The sequence below is a fragment of the Salvelinus fontinalis genome, chromosome 9, assembly GCF_029448725.1.
Source record: "Salvelinus fontinalis isolate EN_2023a chromosome 9, ASM2944872v1, whole genome shotgun sequence".
Lineage (NCBI taxonomy): Eukaryota > Metazoa > Chordata > Actinopteri > Salmoniformes > Salmonidae > Salvelinus > Salvelinus fontinalis.
Genome location: NC_074673.1, coordinates 10,276,293 through 10,297,003, shown reverse-complemented (window position 1 = coordinate 10,297,003; position 20,711 = coordinate 10,276,293). Strand labels below are relative to the sequence as shown.

Below are 20,711 nucleotides of genomic sequence, written 5' to 3'. Positions count from 1 at the left end.
CTGGGACAGAGTAGGAGGCAGTTTACTATGGGCATGCAATTCATCCAAAAGTGAAAATGCTGCCCCCTATATCAAAGAAGTTAATAAATACATGTTTGAGACAATTAATGTATGGATGATTCTTAGTGAAGACTGGGTTCGTGCAGATAACCAACAATTTATGACATTTGTAATGAGACTAACGTGAGGTAAAGAATAATTAATTAATTTGAAGACAAATTGATCAGATATTAAAATATCTGAAAGTTATATAAGGAAAATTATAACTTTGTGATCTGAATATTTTCCTTGGTGCCCCGACTTCCTAGTTAATTACATTTGCATGATTAGAATAATCAAGTAATAATAATTACAGAGAATTGATTTGATAAACTAACAGTCACCCAAAGGACATCCAGCCAACTTCCTGTGGCTATGGAACCCTGACCTTTTCACCAGACATGCTACCTTGTCGTGCTGCTGATCCAGTTTCAACTGTTCTGCCTGCGGCGATGGAACCCTGACCAGTGATGATTATTTGACCATGCTTGCCATCTATAAACGTTTGAACATCTTGAACTGTTCTGAGGACAAAAGGGGGTGCAACTCAATATCAGGAAGGTGTTCCTAATGTTTTGTACACCATATGTTTATTCATTTAGATTTTGTGGTAACTTTGTAAGGATCAACGCCGGAGATGAGAAGCAGGTACGGGGAGTCAACATTTAATCAGGAATAAACAGGTAACAAGAGAGGCACAACGTCGGTACAGCGGGTAAAAAAAAGACATCTGACAATCAATGTTGAAGCAGGGAACAGAGCGGGGAACTGCTCCAGTTCTACTGGATATATCAGCTCATTTGTGATGAATATGCCTTGGACAAGATATCATTGGGTTATACATCAGAGGCAATATATACACTATATAATACGATATATGGCCTCGTATATCTGACAAATATATATTTCTATAGGTCAGAACTTTACTATAGTGATGATGCAGTATACATCATCACCACTAGAGGTGAGTAAAGTTTCAAAGTTTCACTAAGGACACGCCTCAGATTTCACACACGCTTGACATCAGTGACAGGGCAGAAGGGAAGCACACATTTTAGTCCGTGTTTACCTTCCTTTCAACAAGGCTCGTTGGTCTAGGGGTATGATTCTCGCTTTGGGTGCGAGAGGTCCCGGGTTCAAATCCCGGACGAGCCCTTCTTTTCTGAACACTACAGGCTCGTTGTACTGTCCAAGACAATGACAGGCTACTTGGGAAAGTGGAGATGACTGTGCATATTCAGCAGAAACAGTGACAATCAGTCATGTATATGTTTCTATAACAAAGAGCAGGCTCACAGGACACCAATGTCAACTATGTTTTTATTGTGAGAAGTAGCGGAACGACTAGTCGTATAACTGGCAAGCCTAATTAGATAAATACTCTTATCTGTCAGCCACGGAGAAACTTCCATATGGTTTTATTTGCAGCTGTAACACTATAGTCCTGGACAGGCCTCAGTCCTCAGAATGCAAATGATAACCTTAAGGAAGATGTCAACCACAGACAACGGTTTTAATTGCAAATCTGACAATGTACTGTACACTGAGTGTACTAAACAATAGGAACACCTTCCTAATATTGAGTTGCATTCCCTTTTGCCCTCAGAAAAGACTCGTCAGGGGCATGGACTCTACAGGGTGTCGAAAGTGTTCCGCAGGGATGCTGTCCCATGTTGACTCCAACGCTTCCCACAGTTGTGTCAAGTTGGTTGGATGTCCTTTGGGTGGAAGACCATTCTTGACACACACGGGAAACTGTTGAGAGTGAACAAAACAGCAGCGTTGCAGTTCTTGTCACACTCAGACCGGTGCGCCTGGCACCTACAATCATACCCCGTTCAAAGGCACTTCAAAATTTTGTCTTGTCCATTCACCATCTGAATGGCACACATACAGAATACGTCTCAAGGCTTAAAACTCCTTCTTTAACCTGTCTCCTCCCCTTCATCTACACTGATTGAACTGAATTTAACAGGTGACATCAATACTGGATGATAGACTTCAGCTGGATTCACCTGATCAGTCTATGTCATGGAAAGAGCAGGTGTTCATAATATTTTGTACACACAGACTATTTATTTTTTATTTTTTATGTAACCTTTATTTAACTAGGCAAGTCATTTAAGAACAAATTCTTATTTATAATGACGGCAATACCTGGCCAAACCCAGACGACGCTGGGCCAATTGTGCACCGCCCAATGCGACTCCCAATCACGGCCGGATGTGATACAAGTCCCGGACGAGACCTCCTTTTAAGAAGTCAATTGACCTACAGACTACACACAGTCCACATGACAGACTACATACAGTCTATGACAGACCTGGTAATTCTATGTCATGGAAAGAGCCGGTGTTCCTAATGTTTTGTGTACTCAGTGTATGTAAAACTTCCCAAAACTGTCAGTTACCACTAGAGGGCCGTCTAATAGCAAAAACCTGCCACGTCACAGATTCTGGAAGTTAACTCACAGGCTTATGAGGAGAAGGGGATGGGAAAATTGTAACGATAGGGTGGGTTTCCCTAAGCAGGCTTGTTGGTTTAAGTCTATGCTTCTCGCTTAGGGTGTGAGTAATCCTGGGTTTAAATCCCAGATGAGAACATATGTGATAGATGTATTTAGGGTTGTCCTAAGTGAGTTAGTATATTGAAAGATCTCAAACAAAGTGGGGAGAAAAATCTTACCAATAGGAAAATGTTAGACTGTAAGTAGCAAATATGGATATCTGTAGGCCCTTTGGTAAAACAGAGATATTAAACAATATCCAGTCAGTATGGAATATAATGTACAGTGTCGTAATGTCCACCAGTGACTTTGAATTGTGTGACAGACGGTAATATAGATACATCAACTAAAATATTCTCTAAATTGCCCATGCTTCAAAATGGACCCTGCATTATCCTAACATACAGTATATAATACTGGACTGCACCTACCAGTGAAAGAACTGTGAGAGATCCATCAAATACGTTACTCCCATAGGACATATATCCTGTCCAGCCAAATGCTACCACCTTCAGCACCATCTCCAGCAGGTAGTAAAGGATGAAGAAACAGTTGATTGTCTGAAAAACAGATCAGTGGAGGCTGTTGAGGGGAGGACGGTTCATAATAATGATTGGAACGGAGAAAATTGAATGGCATCAAACCATGTGTTTGATGTATTTGATACCATTCCACCGATTCCCCTCCAGCCATTACCGCGGGCCGGTCCTCCCCAATTAAGGTGCCACCAACCTCCTGTGACAGAGATAAATTATAAAGTCTGTGAATTGCACGGAGCTATTCACATAAACTGTGCAAGACCCTTACCTGCTATACATGAGTCAGTCATGTCGGCAGTGCACTGCAGGTGCAGTAACTAATGTCTACTTGTAACTACTACTTGTAGTACATTTTACATTCAAATAGCCTTAAGTGTTGAGCCTCTAAATAGTAGTTGTCTCGTTCAGAGATTCTACTCAGAGTCAATCACCAGGAGAGTCTGGAGGTACATTGATGACGCTTAGATGCATATACAGTGGACTTAATACATGCATATACAGTGGACTTAATACATGCATATACAGTAGACTTAATACATGCATATACAGTAGACTTAATACATGCATATACAGTAGACTTAATACATGCATATACAGTAGACTTAATACATGCATATAGAGTAGACTTAATACATGCATATACCGTACATGACCTTTGACTTTACACATTTTCAAAAAAAAAAAAATGGGATACAATGCACCCCCGTAATTTCTGAATAAACACTTATTTTTAGACCAGAGACATCAAATGCAGAGAAGGTGAACAAAATGGGTAAGGGACTATATCTATTGCCTTTCCATTAGAATCTGCTTTTCCAATACTGCCTTTCCAATTGAACAGAGACAGATAGAGGACTAATCTTTGTGTCTGTGACACCATGGGCAGCGCCATTGAGGCTATCTACATTTTAAAGTAGTCAATTGTCTTCTTCATTGGCTGATTGCTCTCAACTCATAGGAATAGCCACCCAGTTGACTAATTTAAAATGGTGGAAGCCCTCAATAGCAATATCCATTCTAAAATGCATTATATCCATGATGAGTCCTCTATCTGTTTCCATTTGATCAACATGTCTGTGTTTGTGCAGAGTCTAGAACAGCCACTAGGTGACAGTCTCTGAGCAGTTTAACTGAGCATGCAACAGCATTAACTTGAGAGGAATTCCTCATGCACGTGGCATGCAGTGGAATTTAAACTCTTGGTTGCTGAAACTATGACAGGCTCGTTGGTCTAGGGGTATGATTCTCGCTTAGGGTGCGAGAGGTCCCGTGTTCAAATCCCGGACGAGCCCTCCTTTTAAGTTATCAAATGACTTACAGTATGAACAGGCCCACATAGTGTACAAAGCATAGTAGTGTACATTGACTAAAGCATCTCTATCAACAATATAACTGTGAATAAGTAGCCTGGAATCTTAACTGATAAGCTCTGTTTCAATATTCTTATGGTGAAACAAAGCATGTCAGTTAGGATTCCAGGCTAGTGTCGTAACTAAGAGCTGTTAGGATCAAGCAGAAACACAAACATCTAAGTTAATTCATTAAATATTGTGACATTGTGAACTCACACAGATGCAGACAACATTGGCCAGGGACACGGCATTCCCCACCACAGTGACATAATGCTGACTGAAGATATACTGAACCTTGTGCAGGAACTTAGACGAGTACTCAGGCAACGGAGGATGCTACAGAGGAAAACAATGACTTCAATTCGCTCTTCAATCTCCCAATTGTTTGCTTCCGTTGAAAATGTAAGCAAAAAGGAAAATGATGAAAGTCTGCTTGGAGTTAGATTGACAGTCTGCCAACTGCATAGTTTTGAAGAAATGAACATTGTCGTAGAGATAAAATATAAATACCTGTTTGATCCTGTCCTTGTCCAGCTCATCAAACAGTCTCTGGAAGGCCTCCCTGGGGATGCAGCCACTGGATGACTGTGACGCTTTCTGAGGAAATTCCACTTTTAGAATCTTTTGACTCTTTTATCAAGGTCCCAGAGGGGAGATTGTAAAGGGCTTTACATGTGACTTTGCTTACGTCATCACAAGCCATGTTCAAGGTCAATGTCCAGTCAATGACAGACACTGAGATGACCACCATGTAGCCCACCAGCCATTTACACTTCAAAAACTCCTCATGACGTATCAGGTACCTCTACAAAAAGAGTAAGGAGGAATCCCTTCCAACAAATAGGCTACTGATCCTCACAGCAGAAAATGAAGATGTCATGTAGCCTATGATGTGCCCAGTAATCTACACTCATAGAAAAAAGGGTTCCAAAAGGGATTTTAGGCTGTCCCTATAGTAGAACTCTTTTTGGTTCCATGTAGAACCATTTTCGGTTCCAGTTAGACCCCTATTTGGTCCCAGCTAGAACCAATTTTGGTTCCATGTAGAACCATTTGGGGTTTAATGTAGAACCCTCTGTGGAAAGAGTTCTACATGGAATCCAAAAGGTTCTTCCTGGAACCAAAACGGCTCTTCCTGGAACCAAAAAGTGTTGTTCAGGGGGTTCTCCTTTGGGGACAGCCGAAGAACCATTTTAGTTTTTTTTCTAAGAGTGTATGAAATTGATGGAGAAATGTACTCAAAAGCTGCATGCCAATGGTATTACACATGATCTATAGATATCTGATGATATCAGAATAATATGTTATATTAATAGTATTTGTTTAGTAGTATTAAGGTATTATAGAGTGTAGTAATAGTTTTATTTGGTGGTTCACTACATCACATCCATGTCATCCAAGATGGCGTAGCAGTCAGATGTCCTTTGTCCTCGTCCTGTCCCGTGTATATATATTTTATATATTTTCTTCGCATTTCTTTTTATATATATGTTTTTTTCTTCTTAAAAACTCAACTTCAAAACACTCTCCTGCAACCCACCTCACCAAATGTGGTGCGGATCTGTTTTTTTTCCTCAAAGGTATTATTCACCTCGTATCCGAAATCTACAACAGAAGCTAGCCAGAAGTTAGCCAGCTCACAAGCTAACGTTAGTAGTTCAGCTAACCACAGCTAGCGCTCATCAGCTATCCTTTAGCTCGGAAAACTATTGCCAGTTTTGTACAACGCGACTCAGACCAGAGTATACCAGACCTATTTTCTCTCCATATCCCCGGATTTTTACCGCAAGCTCTGGACATTTACACCTGGATCTTGCAGCTAACTAGCTGCTATCCGAGTGACTATTGGCTAACATCAACTCCGGAGCAAACACCAATTATCCCGGAGCTAGCCAGCTGAAGAGTTCCATCAGCCACTCCTGGGCTACAATCACCTATCCGGACCCGTTTTACTGCCGATGCGGAGCCCCACCGGGCCTTCACGACTGGGATACCGACGTTATCTGCCCGAGGGAGTTATTCAACTGGCCCCTCCATCGCGACGTAACCTGAACGCCCATATGCTAACTGCGGCCCGCTAATCGTTAGCTGTCTTGAGCATATCGGCTGCTATCTGAACAGGTCTATCGAACAATCTTCTTAGGCCACTATAACTATTTTGACAATTGGATTGGTCCCCTCTACCACACGGAACCCCACTAATCTACCGACGGAAATGCACGTCTGAGCAGACCACCCCCCGGGCTACTAACTTTAAACGCCGCGGGCTAGCTTAGTGGAGGCCTCACTGCTCCATCTACGGCTGCCCCCTGGACACTATGATCACTTGGCTACATAGCTGATGCCTGTTTGACTGTCCATTAATTCACGGTACTCCATTCCGTTTATTTGTATTTTATCTGTCGGCTCTGTGCTTTAACTCAGGATCTGTGTGTAGTTAATCCGACCCTCTCTGCCTAGCCGTCGCCATTTTTACCTGCTGTTGCTGTGTTAGCTGACAAGCTGCTGTTATCTCACCTGTTGTTTTAGCTAGCTCTCCCAATCAAGACCTGCAATCACTTTATGCCTTATTGTATGTCTCCCTCAAATATCAATATGCCTTGCATACTGTTGTCCAGGCTAGTTATCATTGTTTTGGTTTGCTATGGACCCCGTAGTTCCACTCTCCGTACCTCTGATACCTCCTTTGTCCCACCCCCCACACATGCGGTGACCTCACCCATTGAGACCAGCATGTCCAGAGATACAACCTCTCTTATCATCACCCAGTGCCTGGGCTTGCCTCCGCTGTACCCGTGCCCCACCATACCCTGGTCTGCACATTATGCCCAGAATTTATTCTACCACGCCCATAAATCTGCTCCTTTTATTCCTTGTCCCCAACGCTCTAGGCGACCAGTTTTGATAGCCTTTAGCCGCACCCTCATCCTACTACTCCTCTGTTCCTCGGGTGATGTGGAGGTAAACCCAGGCCCTGCATGTCCCCAGTCACCCTCATTTGTTGACTTTTGTGATCGAAAAAGCCTTGGCCTCATGCATGTCAACATCAGAAGCCTCCTCCCTAAGTTTGCCTTACTCACCGCTTTAGCACACTCTGCCAACCCTGATGTCCTTGCCGTGTCCGAATCCTGGCTTAGGAAGGCCACCAAAAATTCTGAGATTTCCATACCCAACTATAACACTTTCCGTCAAGATAGAACTGCCAAAGGGGGAGGAGTTGCAATCTACTGCAGAGATAGCCTGCAAAGTTCTGTCATACTTTCCAGGTCTATGCCCAAACAGTTCGAACTTCTAATTTTAAAAATTAATCTCTCCAGAAATAAGTCTCTCACTGTTGCCGCCTGCTACCGACCCCCCTCAGCTCCCAGCTGTGCCCTGGACACCATCTGTGAATTGATCGCTCCCCATCTAGCTTCAGAGTTTGTTCTGTTAGGTGACCTAAACTGGGATATGCTTAACACCCCGGCAGTCCTACAATCTAAGCTTGATGCCCTCAATCTCACACAAATCATCAAGGAACCCACCAGGTACAACCCTAAATCCGTAAACATGGGCACCCTAATAGACATTATCCTGACCAACTTGCCCTCCAAATACACCTCTGCTGTCTTCAATCAAGATCTCAGCGATCACTGCCTCATTGCCTGTATCCGCCACGGGTCCGCGGCCAAACGACCACCCCTCATCACTGTCAAACGCTCCCTAAAACACTTCTGCGAGCAGGCCTTTCTAATCGACCTGGCCCGGGTACCTTGGAAGGATATTGACCTCATCCCGTCAGTTGAGGATGCCTGGTCATTCTTTAAAAGTTACTTCCTCACCATATTAGACAAGCATGCTCCGTTCAAAAAAATGCAGAACCAAGAACAGATATAGCCCTTGGTTCACTCCAGACCTGACTGCCCTCGACCAGCGCAAAAACATCCTGTGGCGAACTGCAATAGCATCGAAGAGCCTTTGCGATATGCAACTGTTCAGGGAAGTCAGGAACCAATACACGCAGTCAGTCAGGAAAGCAAAGGCCAGCTTTTTCAAGCAGAAATTTGCATCCTGTAGCTCTAACTCCAAAAAAGTTCTGGGATACTGTAAAGTCCATGGAAAACAAGAGCACCTCCTCCCAGCTGCCCACTTCACTGAGGCTAGGTAACACGGTCACCACTGATAAGTCCATGATAATCGAAAACTTCAACAAACAGTTCTCAATGGCTGGCCATGCCTTCCTCCTGGCGACTCCAACCTTGGCCAACAGCCCCGCCCCCCCCGCTGCTACTCGCCCAAGCCTCCCCAGCTTCTCCTTTACCCATATCCAGATAGCAGATGTTCTGAAAGAGCTGGAAAACCTGGACCCATACAAATCAGCTGGGCTTGACAATCTGGACCCCCTATTTCTGAAACTGTCCGCCGCCATTGTCGCACCCCCTATTACCAGCCTGTTCAACCTCTCCTTCGTATCATCTGAGATCCCCAAGGATTGGAAAGCTGCCGCGGTCATCCCCCTCTTCAAAGGGGGAGACACCCCTGGACCCAAACTGTTACAGACCTATATCCATCCAACAAACAGATCACTGACCATCTCAAATCCCACCGTACCTTCTCCGCAGTGCAATCCGGTTTCCGAGCCGGTCACGGGTGCACCTCAGCCACGCTCAAGGTACTAAACGATGTCATAACCGCCATCGATAAAAGACATTACTGTGCAGCCGTCTTCATCGACCTGGCCAAGGCTTTCGACTCTGTCAATCACCATATTCTTATCGGCAGACTCAGTAGCCTCGGTTTTTCTAATGACTGCCTTGCCTGGTTCACCAACTACTTTGCAGACAGACTTCAGTGTGTCAAATCGGAGGGCATGTTGTCCGGTCCTCTGGCAGTCTCTGTGGGGGTACCACAGGGTTCAATTCTCGGGCCGACTCTTTTCTCTGTATACATCAATGATGTTGCTCTTGCTGCGGGCGATTCCCTGATCCACCTCTATGCAGACGACACCATTCTGTATACTTCCGGCCCTTCCTTGGACACTGTGCTATCTAACCTCCAAACGAGCTGCAATGCCATACAACACTCCTTCCGTGGCCTCCAACTGCTCTTAAACGCTAGTAAAACCAAATGCATGCTTTTCAACCGTTCGCTGCCTGCACCCGCACGTCCGACTAGCATCACCACCCTGGACGGTTCCGACCTAGAATATGTGGACATCTATAAGTACCTAGGTGTCTGGCTAGACTGCAAACTCTCCTTCCAGACTCATATCAAACATCTCCAATCCAAAATCAAATCTAGAGTCGGCTTTCTATTCCGCAACAAAGCCTCCTTCACTCACGCCGCCAAACTTACCCTAGTAAAACTGACTATCCTACCGATCCTCGACTTCGGCGATGTCATCTACAAAATAGCTTCCAATACTCTACTCAGCAAACTGGATGCAGTTTATCACAGTGCCATCCGTTTTGTTACTAAAGCAACTTATACGACCCACCACTGCAACCTGTATGCCCTAGTCGGCTGGCCCTCGCTACATGTTCGTCGTCAGACCCACTGGCTCCAGGTCATCTACAAGGCTATGCTAGGTAAAGTGCCGCCTTATCTCAGTTCACTGGTCACGATGGCTACACCCACCCGTAGCACGCGCTCCAGCAGGTGTATCTCACTGATCATCCCTAAAGCCAAAACCTCATTTGGACGCCTTTCCTTCCAGTTCTCTGCTGCCTGCTACTGGAACGAATTGCAAAAATCTCTGAAGTTGGAGACTTTTATCTCCCTCAACAACTTTAAAAATCTGCTCTCCGAGCAGCTAACCGATCGCTGCAGCTGTACATAGTCCATCTGTAAACTACCCACCCAATTTACCTACCTCACCCCCCATACTGCTTTTATTTATTTACTTTTCTGCTCTTTTTCACACCAGTATCTCTTCTTGCACATGATCATCTGATGATTTATTACTCCAGTGTTAATCTGCTAAATTGTAATTACTCGATTTATTGCCTACCTCATGCCTTTTGCACACATTGTATATAGATTCTCTTTTTTTTTTCTCTCTACCATGTTATTGACTTGTTTATTGTTTACTCCATGTGTAACTCTGTGTTGTTGTCTGTTCACACTGCTATGCTTTATCTTGGCCAGGTCGCAGTTGCAAATGAGAACTTGTTCTCAACTAGCCTACCTGGTTAAATAAAGGTGAAAAAAAAAAAAAAAAAATCAGAAGTAGATTTGGAGTGTATATTACCTTAACGATGAGGTGGAACGTGAGTATGAGAAGGCAGATGATCTCGATGCCCTCGGTGAGGCCACATGGGGGTTCCCAGAGGGTGTGTTTAGAACGCAGGCCAGAAGTCACAGACAGGGAGGAAGGCCTCTCAATGAAAGCCAGTGCCAGGATGACACATTTCACCACATTCAGGCCCCCGAGGGCACAGAATAAAACTGTTATGGGTCATAACTAATATGAAACTAGACTAGTGGACAAATCATGTCCTGTACTGTAGGGCTGTAGATAGTCTACACTATAAAATAACATGACTAGAACACACTTTTCACCAAGCAGATTGTGTGTCCGGATCCATCCATTTTATAATGATTTACTTATTGTACTTACTTTCTAAAGAAAGCATGAACTATTTACAAGTTAAGTAGGTATGGTAAGAGCAGTAATCAAGAGAGAAACTGAGCTACTTTACATGAAACATTATTTTTTTACCATTGACAGAGCCTGGAGTAGTACCATCTGTAAAGTCCTATTGATCTTGGGTTCATGTGACGGTTGAGAGATCGATACTACTACTATAAGGAATGTAAACAATTGTACTATAAATGTGTTGATCAACAAGGTAATGGACAGAAACTGTACTTCAAAAGCAGTTCATGGTGGAAAATAACAAGTTATTCCTACATGTACAGCATCTTCGTTGAGGACCACAGCCTGTTGAATGTACAGCTCCTCTTCTGTATGAAGGGAAACATGTAGAGAACATGGGTTTAATTGAATGATCTTACTCTGTGTATGTGCGTGAGAGAGAGAGAGAGAGAGAGAGAGAGAGAGAGAGAGAGAGAGAGAGAGAGAGAGAGAGAGAGAGAGAGAGAGAGAGAGAGAGAGAGAGAGAGAGAGAGAGAGAGAGAGAGAGAGAGAGAGAGATATTTTGAAGAACTTACCATGTCCCTGTGTCCCCCAATAGAAAGGTGTTTCTTTTGGAGCCCTGTAATTGGCTGATCCAGAATGAACACCCCCAGGTAGCAGGGGGAAACTCTCCATCATCAACACAATGTTGCTCAACAAGTTTATAGCAGGTGAATAAGAAAATAAAGGAAAGGAACGCTTACATTTTGCTCCATCCTTAAACCTTCTCAGTGAGTTCATTTTCATACACACATCTCACTTAAATGTAGGGTTCCTAGGCCTTTTGTTGTTCTGATAGTGCTTTACATGTAGTGGTGTGTCTCTCTTGTTGTGATGTGTGTTTAATCCTATATTTATATTGTATTTATTGTTTTAATCCCAGGCCCCTGTCCCTGCAGGAGGCCTTTTGCCTTTTGGTAGGCCATCATTGTAAATAATTATAAATTCTTAACTGACTTACCTAGTTAAATAAAGGTTAAATAAAATAAAAAATATCTAAATCCAAAACACATTCGGACAATTATTTGTTACTCATTCGCTGAAGACTACAATAAGCAGCACATAAAATGGTCGGGACACGAGAAACTGTAACAAGCGCCTACCTCAGAGTAGGTTCATCTGGCCAGTTTTCAATCCAAATATTAAAGTTTTTTTTCTGTTGAGAAATAATCTACCGTCATTGGGAAACACTTGTTACAACATGAACAGTACATTGCCCAGTGACAAACCAGTGAAACTCTCTCGAAGTGCAATTAATGTAAGCATTTCACACCTCCAGTGCAAAAATGTTGAGTTGTGAAGGGCCATGTCCTCCTTGCTGCTTGCCCTGTGTTAACCATCAGTTTGCTTTAGCCAAACACTGTTCCATAGGTCTACTGCTGGATTTAGGTCTACCACATAGTTTTTGATGTGCTGCGGTTTTCTCTGTGGCTCACAGACTCCAGCCCTACTGCTCCAGCCTCTGCCTCATGGGAAAGGGGACAATGGCCTGCTATAAATTGCAAGTGATGATTTAATAACTTAATGGTTCTACCTGAAATTCAATAATCCACATCCAGAAACCATTACTGATTATTTAATAAATACATATGCCTGCCGGGCCTGGTGTGTTGGTCTACTGTTTGGCTGTAAATACATATTTACCAAAAATGAAACCACAAATGCCAGGGTGCTGTGCGGTACATTTTCAATCCTCCGCTAATCTTATCATCACTGGTTTTTGAGTTCCAGGATCAGAGCCGAGTGATTATCACACAGACTCATATGTGTATATAGCTATCAGTATGGTAGAGCCCTGTACATGACTGGGCTGGAACTGGGGTCAAAGGCAGAACAGGACAGGACAGGTATATAGGGTACTTACAGGTAGGGAGCTGGGTTCAGAGGCAGAGCATGGCAGGTAGACAGGGCACTTACAGACATGGAGCTGGGTTCAGAGGCAGAGCAGGACTGGTAGACAGGTATACAGGGGACTTACAGGTAGGGAGCTGGGTTCAGAGGCAGAGCATGGCAGGTAGACAGGGGACTTACAGGTAGGGAGCTGGGTTCAGAGGCAGAGCAGGACAGGTGTACAGTCAGTCAAGACTGGTGGGCTGACGGTCTCATTATTGCAATAATTAATCAATATTAAATAAAGATGATTGTTTGAAGAAGTGACCAAGACCAAGTCTCTCTCAGTACTGAATTTCCATGACATTTTTGGCGACGAGGATGGGATCTGCAACTTCACCTGTTGACCGCTCCTGAAGATTTGGTTAAACTGTGCACAGGGCATCAGAAATTAGGATCTCAGGGTACACCACACTCATTTTTATTATTGAGCAGCTGGACCCGCCTATGATCTGAGAGGTAGCAGGCACGGGTGGATACCAGATCTCGGACAGAGTACTGAATTTCCACGACAATATACACAGAGAGAGTAGAGGGATGAAGTCATCCAGTTTCCAAAGCCTGTTTCCAAAGACCCAGCAGCAGCTAAGATAACCACCCCCACACACCCTGTCATCAGCTATCTTTAACATTCATATATTACCTGTCTATCTATTGAACTCCTCGAACTGCACAAAGAAACTCTTTGTGTCCATGACTGAGTTATTAGGAGTTTATTATAACGCTTTATGCAGAATATATAACTTAAAGCACTCAACAGGTGACCAAGAACTGGCAATCTGCCAGACCAATGACGGAAACACCTCCCATCCGGCCCCACACCACACTAGAGGATTCATTCAGCGTTCTACAGACTGTTGACATCGAGTGGAAGGCGTAGGAAGTGCAAACAGACCCATATATTACAGGGAATTGAATAGGCGATGACTTTAACATCGACCAGTCTCAGAATTCTCACTTCCTGTTTGGATTTGTTCTCAGGTTTTTGCCTGCCATATGAGTTCTGTTATCTTCTTATGGTTGCAGGGGCAGTATTGAGTAGCTTGGATGAAAGGTGCACAGAGGTGCCCATAGTAAACTGCCTGCTCCTCAGTCCCAGTTGCTAATATATTCATATTATTATTCGTATTGGATATAAAACTCTCTGAAGTTTCTAAAACTGTTGGAATTATGTTTGTGAGTATAACAGAACTCATATGGCAGGCAAAAACCTGAGAAGTTCCACTTCCTGTTAGAAATTTTTCTGAGGTGGCAGATTTTCAACCAAGCTCTCATAAAAATTACAGATAGATATCGATGAGTTTTCACTTCCTACGGCTTCCACTAGATGTCAACAGTCAATAGAACTTTGTCTGATGACTCTAATGTGAAGGGGGGCCGAAGGAGACAGGAATGAGTAATCTCTGCCACGAGCTGACCATGCTTTCACATGTGCATTCACACGAGGAGGACCTCCGTTCCACCGCTCATCTGAAGTCAATCTAATTCTCCGGTTGGAACGTTATTCAAGATGTATGTTAACAACATTCTAAAGATTGATTCAGTACATCGTTTGACATGTTTCTACTGCCTGTTATGGAACTTTTGGACATTTCGTCACGTTATAGTGGACGCGCTTTGTGACTTTTGAAATGTTTACCAAACGCGCTAACCAAAGTAGCTAATTGGACGTAAATAACGGACATTATCGAAAAAAACAAGCATTTATTGTGGACCTGGGATTCCTAGGAATGCATTCTGATGAAGTTCATCAAAGGTAAGGAAACATTTATCATGTATTTTCTGGTTTCTGTTGACCCCGACATGGCGGCTAATTTGGCTATTGTTCTGAGCTCCGTCTCAGATTATTGCATGATTTGCTTTTCCGTAAGTTAAAAAAAAAATCTGACACAGCGGTTGCATTAAGGAGAGGAATATCTATAATTCCATGTGTATAATTTGTATTATCATCTACATTTATGATGAGTATTTCTGTTGAAACGATGTGGCTATGCAAAATCACTTGATGTTTTTGGAACTAGTAAATGTAACGCGCCAATGTAAACTCTGATTTTTTGTTATAAATATGAACTTTATCAAACAAAACATGCATGTATTGTGTAACATGAAGTCCTATGAGTGTCATCTGATGAAGATAATCAAAGGTTAGTGATTCATTTTATCTGTAACGGCAGCCTTCCTCCTCTTCACGAGAAGAGAAGGTGTAGCAAGGATCGGACCAAGATGCAGCGTAGCCAGTGCTCAACATGTTTAATTACGAAAATGTGAACACTTACAAATAACAAAATAATAAATGTGGCAAACCGATACAGTCCTAGCTGGTGCAGAGAAACACAAAGACAGGAAACCCCACAAACCCCAACACAAAACAAGCCACCTATATATGATTCCCAATCAGAGACAACACAAAACACCTGCCTCTGATTGAAAACCATATAAGGCCAAACATAGAAACAGACAAACTAGACACACAACATAGAATGCCCACCCAGCTCACGTCCTGACCAACACTAAAACAAGCAAAACACACAAGAACTATGGTCAGAACGTGACATTATCTCTATTTCTGCTTTTTCTGACTGCTATCTTTCGCTGGAAAAATGACTGTGCTTATTGTGGTTTGATGGTGACCTAACATAATCGTTTGTAGTGCTTTCGCTGAAAAGCATATTTGAAATCGGACACTTTGGTGGGATTAACAACAAGATTACCTTTAAAATGATATACAACACATGAATGTTTGAGGAATTTTAATTATGAGATTTCTGTTGTTTGAATTTGGCGCCCTGCACTTTCACTGGCTGTTGTCATTACGATCCCGGTAGCGGGATGCAGGCATAAGAAGTTATACTCACAGACATCATTCAAACAGTTTTAGAAACTTCAGAGTGTTTTCTATCCAATAGTAATAATAATATGCATATATTAGCATCTGGGACAGAGTAGGAGGCAGTTTACTATGGGCATGCAATTCATCCAAAAGTGAAAATGCTGCCCCCTATATCAAAGAAGTTAATAAATACATGTTTGAGACAATTAATGTATGGATGATTCTTAGTGAAGACTGGGTTCGTGCAGATAACCAACAATTTATGACATTTGTAATGAGACTAACGTGAGGTAAAGAATAATTAATTAATTTGAAGACAAATTGATCAGATATTAAAATATCTGAAAGTTATATAAGGAAAATTATAACTTTGTGATCTGAATATTTTCCTTGGTGCCCCGACTTCCTAGTTAATTACATTTGCATGATTAGAATAATCAAGTAATAATAAATACAGAGAATTGATTTGATAAACTAACAGTCTTCAGTTTTAATGATGCCAAAGTCTGTCCTCTCCATATTACAGGTTGATTGAAGTGCCTTTGAACGGGGTATGGTAGTACGTTCCGGGAACACTGGTTTGAGTGTGTCAAGAACTGCAGCGCTGGTGTGTTTTTTACGCTCAGCAGTTACACTTGTGTATTAAGAATGGTCCACCACCCAAAGGAGATCCAGCCAACTTCCTGTGGCTATGGAACCCTGACCTTTTCACCAGACATGCTACCTTGTCGTGCTGCTGATCCAGTTTCAACTGTTCTGCCTGCGGCGATGGAACCCTGACCAGTGATGATTATTTGACCATGCTTGCCATCTATAAACGTTTGAACATCTTGAACTGTTCTGAGGACAAAAGGGGGTGCAACTCAATATCAGGAAGGTGTTCCTAATGTTTTGTACACCATATGTTTATTCATTTAGATTTTGTGGTAACTTTGTAAGGATCAACGCCGGAGATGAGAAGCAGGTACGGGGAGTCAACATTTAATCAGGAATAAACAGGTAACAAGAGAGGAACAACGTCGGTACAGCGGGTAAAAAAAAGACATCTGACAATCAATGTTGAAGCAGGGAACAGAGCGGGGAACTGCTCCAGTTCTACTGGATATATCAGCTCATTTGTGTTGAATATGCCTTGGACAAGATATCATTGGGTTATACATCAGAGGCAATATATACAATATATAATACGATATATGGCCTCGTATATCTGACAAATATATATTTCTACAGGTCAGAACTTTACTATAGTGATGATGCAGTATACATCATCACCACTAGAGGTGAGTAAAGTAACAAAGTTTCACTAAGGACACACCTCAGATTTCACACACGCTTGACATCAGTGACAGGGCAGAAGGGAAGCACACATTTTAGTCCGTGTTTACTTTCCTTTCAATAAGGCTCGTTGGTCTAGGGGTATGATTCTCGCTTTGGGTGCGAGAGGTCCCGGGTTCAAATCCCGGACGAGCCCTTCTTTTCTGAACACTACAGGCTCGTTGTACTGTCCAAGACAATGATAGGCTACTTGGGAAAGTGGAGATGACTGTGCATATTCAGCAGAAACAGTGACAATCAGTCATGTATATGTTTCTATAACAAAGAGCAGGCTCACAGGACACCAATGTCAAATATGTTTGTATTGTGAGAAGTAGCCGAACGACTAGTCGTATAACTGGCAAGCCTAATTAGATAAATACTCTTATCTGTCAGCCACGGAGAAACCTTCATATGGTTTTATTTGCAGCTGTAACACTATAGTCCTGGATAGGCCTCAGTCCTCATAATGCAAATGATAACCTACAGCACTTAAGGAAGATGTCAACCACAGACAACGGTTTTAATAACAAATCTGACAATGTACTGTACACTGAGTGTACTAAACAATAGGAACACCTTCCTAATATTGAGTTGCATTCCCTTTTGCCATCAGAAAAGACTCGTCAGGGGCATGGACTCTACAGGGTGTCGAAAGTGTTCCACAGGGATGCTGTCCCATGTTGACTCCAACGCTTCCCACAGTTGTGTCAAGTTGGTTGGATGTCCTTTGGGTGGAAGACCATTCTTGACACACACGGGAAACTGTTGAGAGTGAACAAAACAGCAGCGTTGCAGTTCTTGTCACACTCAGACCGGTGCGCCTGGCACCTACAATCATACCCCGTTCAAAGGCACTTCAAAATTTTGTCTTGTCCATTCACCATCTGAATGGCACACATACAGAATACGTCTCAGGGCTTAAAACTCCTTCTTTAACCTGTCTCCTCCCCTTCATCTACACTGATTGAAGTGAATTTAACAGGTGACATCAATACGAGATCATAGACTTCAGCTGGATTCACCTGATCAGTCTATGTCATGGAAAGAGCAGGTGTTCATAATATTTTGTACACAAAGACAATTTATTTGGATTTTTTATGTAACCTTTAATGACTAGGCAAGTCATTTAAGAACAAATTCTTATTTATAATGACGGCAATACCTGGCCAAACCCGGACGACGCTGGGCCAATTGTGCACCGCACAATGCGACTCCCAATCACGGCCGGATGTGATACAAGTCCCGGACGAGACCTCGTTTTAAGAAGTCAATTGACCTACAGACTACACACAGTCCACATGACAGACTACATACAGTCTATGACAAACCTGGTAAGTCTATGTCATGGAAAGAGCAGGTGTTCCTAATGTTTTGTGCACTCAGTGTATGTAAAACTTCCCAAAAGTGTCAGTTACCACTAGAGGACCGTCTAATAGCAAAAACCTGCCACATCACAGATTCTGGAAGTTTATGGCTTATGAGGAGAAGGGGATGGGAAAATTGTAACGACAGGGTTGGTTTCCCTAAGCAGGCTTGTTGGTTTAAGTCTATGCTTCTCGCTTAGGGTGTGAGTAATCCTGGGTTTAAATCCCAGATGAGAACATATGTGATAGATGTATTTAGGGTTGTCCTAAGTGAGTTAGTATATTGAAAGATCTCAAACAAAGTGGGGAGAAAAATCTTACCAATAGGAAAATGGTAGACTGTAAGTAGCAAATATGGATATCTGTAGGCCCTTTGATAAAACAGAGATATTAAACAATATCCAGTCAGTATGGAATATAATGTACAGTGTCGTAATGTTCACCAGTGACTTTGAATTGTGTGACAGACGGTAATATAGATACATCAGTGAAAGAACTGTGAGAGATCTGTGAGAGATCCATCAAATACGTTACTCCCATAGGACATATATCCTGTCCAGCCAAATGCTACCACCTTCAGCACCATCTCCAGCAGGTAGTAAAGGATGAAGAAACAGTTGATTGTCTGAAAAACAGATCAGTGGAGGCTGTTGAGGGGAGGACGGTTCATAATAATATTGATTGGAACGGAGCAAATTGAATGGCATCAAACCATGTGTTTGATGTATTTGATATCATTTCACCGATTCCCCTCCAGCCATTACCACGGGCCGGTCCTCCCCAATTAAGGTGCCACCAACCTCCTGTGACAGAGATAAATGATAAAGTCTGTGAATTGCACAGAGCTATTCACATAAACTGTGCAACACCCTTACCTGCTATACATGAGTCAGTCATGTCAGCAGTGCACTGCAGGTACAGTAACTAATGTCTACTTGTAACTACTACTTGTAGTACATTTTACATTCAAATGGCCTTAAATGTTGAGCCTCTAAATAGTAATTGTCTCGTTCAGAGATTCTACTCAGAGTCAATCACCAGGAGAGTGTGGAGGAACATTGAGGATGCTTAGATGCATATACAGTGGACTTAATACATGCATATACAGTAGACTTAATACATGCATATACAGTAGACTTAATACATGCATATACAGTGGACTTAATACATGCATATACAGTAGACTTAATACATGCATATACAGTGGACTTAATACATGCATATACAGTAGACTTAATACATGCATATACAGTAGACTTAATACATGCATATACAGTAGACTTAATACATGCATATACAGTAGACTTAATACATGTATATAGAGTAGACTTAATACATGCATATACCGTACATGACCTTTGACTTTACACATTTTCAAAAAAAAAAAAATGGGATACAATGCACCCCCATAATTTCTGAATAAACACTTATTTTTAGACCAGAGACATCAAATGCAGAGAAGGTGAACAAAACGGGTAAGGGACTATATCTATTGCCTTTCCATTAGAATCTGCTTTTCCAATACTGCCTTTCCAATTGAACAGAGACAGATAGAGGACTAATCTTTGTGTCTGTGACACCATGGGCAGCGCCATTGAGGCTATCTACATTTTAAAGTAGTCAATTGTCTTCTTCATTGGCTGATTGCTCTCAACTCATAGGAAAACCCACCCAGTTGACTAAATTAAAATGGTGGAAGCCCTCAATAGCAATATCCATTCTAAAATGCGTTATATCCATGATTAGTCCTCTATCTGTTTCCATTTGATCAACATGTCTGTGTTTGTGCAGAGTCTAGAACAGCCACTAGGTGACAGTCTCTGAGCAGTTTAACTGAGCATGCAACAGCATTAACTTGAGAGGAATTCCTCATGCACGTGGCATGCAGTGGAATTTAAACTCTTGGTTGCTGACACTATGACAGGCTCGTTGGTCTAGGGGTATGATTCTCGCTTAGGGTGCGAGAGGTCCCGGGTTCAAATCCCGGACGAGCCCTCCTTTTAAGTTATCAAATGACTTACAGTATGAACAGGCCCACATAGTGTACAAAGCATAGTAGTGTACACTGACTAAAGCATCTCTATCAACAATATAACTGTGAATAAGTACCCTGGAATCTTAACTGATAAGCTCTGTTTCAATATTCTTATGGTGAAACAAAGCATGTCAGTTAGGATTCCAGGCTAGTGTCGTAACTAAGGGCTGTTAGGATCAAGCAGAAACACAAACATCTAAGTTAATTCATTAAATATTGTGAC

The 20,711-nt window shown here is 42.4% G+C and overlaps 1 protein-coding gene and 4 non-coding genes across 5 annotated transcripts; 4 read left to right on the top strand and 1 right to left on the bottom strand.

The window, feature by feature from the left end:
• Positions 1–1,122: 1,122 nt before the first annotated feature.
• On the top strand, positions 1,123–1,194 carry trnap-ugg (transfer RNA proline (anticodon UGG)). Its single transcript has one exon. It is a non-coding gene; the product is annotated as a tRNA-Pro (tRNA).
• Positions 1,195–2,720: 1,526 nt separating this feature from the next.
• On the bottom strand, positions 2,721–11,691 carry LOC129862946 (two pore channel protein 2-like). Its single transcript, XM_055935051.1, has 10 exons — positions 11,619–11,691; positions 11,329–11,396; positions 11,138–11,213; positions 10,636–10,844; positions 4,947–5,033; positions 4,649–4,772; positions 4,452–4,476; positions 3,467–3,500; positions 2,977–3,105; positions 2,721–2,774 (listed from the first exon to the last, which is right to left on the bottom strand). The coding sequence occupies exons 1-10, from the start codon at positions 11,689–11,691 to the stop codon at positions 2,721–2,723; spliced, it is 879 nt and encodes a 292-aa protein (XP_055791026.1).
• Positions 4,305–4,376, top strand: trnap-agg (transfer RNA proline (anticodon AGG)). Its single transcript has one exon. It is a non-coding gene; the product is annotated as a tRNA-Pro (tRNA).
• A 5,480-nt stretch (positions 11,692–17,171) lies between the features above and the next one.
• trnap-ugg (transfer RNA proline (anticodon UGG)) lies at positions 17,172–17,243 on the top strand. The gene has a single exon. It is a non-coding gene; the product is annotated as a tRNA-Pro (tRNA).
• Positions 17,244–20,376: 3,133 nt separating this feature from the next.
• trnap-agg (transfer RNA proline (anticodon AGG)) lies at positions 20,377–20,448 on the top strand. Its single transcript has one exon. It is a non-coding gene; the product is annotated as a tRNA-Pro (tRNA).
• Positions 20,449–20,711: the final 263 nt, after the last annotated feature.

What these genes read in the sequence shown, in the direction of transcription:
- LOC129862946 (XM_055935051.1), bottom strand. Translation starts at nt 11,691, where the DNA reads ATGATGGAGAGTTTCCCCCTGCTACCTGGGGGTGTTCATTCTGGATCA. An exon ending in ACAAGGACAGGATCAAACAG is followed by an intron (nt 4,773 to 4,946) that starts GTATTTATATTT and finishes TTTCCTCTGTAG; the next exon opens with CATCCTCCGTTGCCTGAGTA. An exon ending in CTCTCACAGTTCTTTCACTG is followed by an intron (nt 2,775 to 2,976) that starts GTAGGTGCAGTC and finishes GTTTTACCAAAG; the next exon opens with GGCCTACAGATATCCATATT.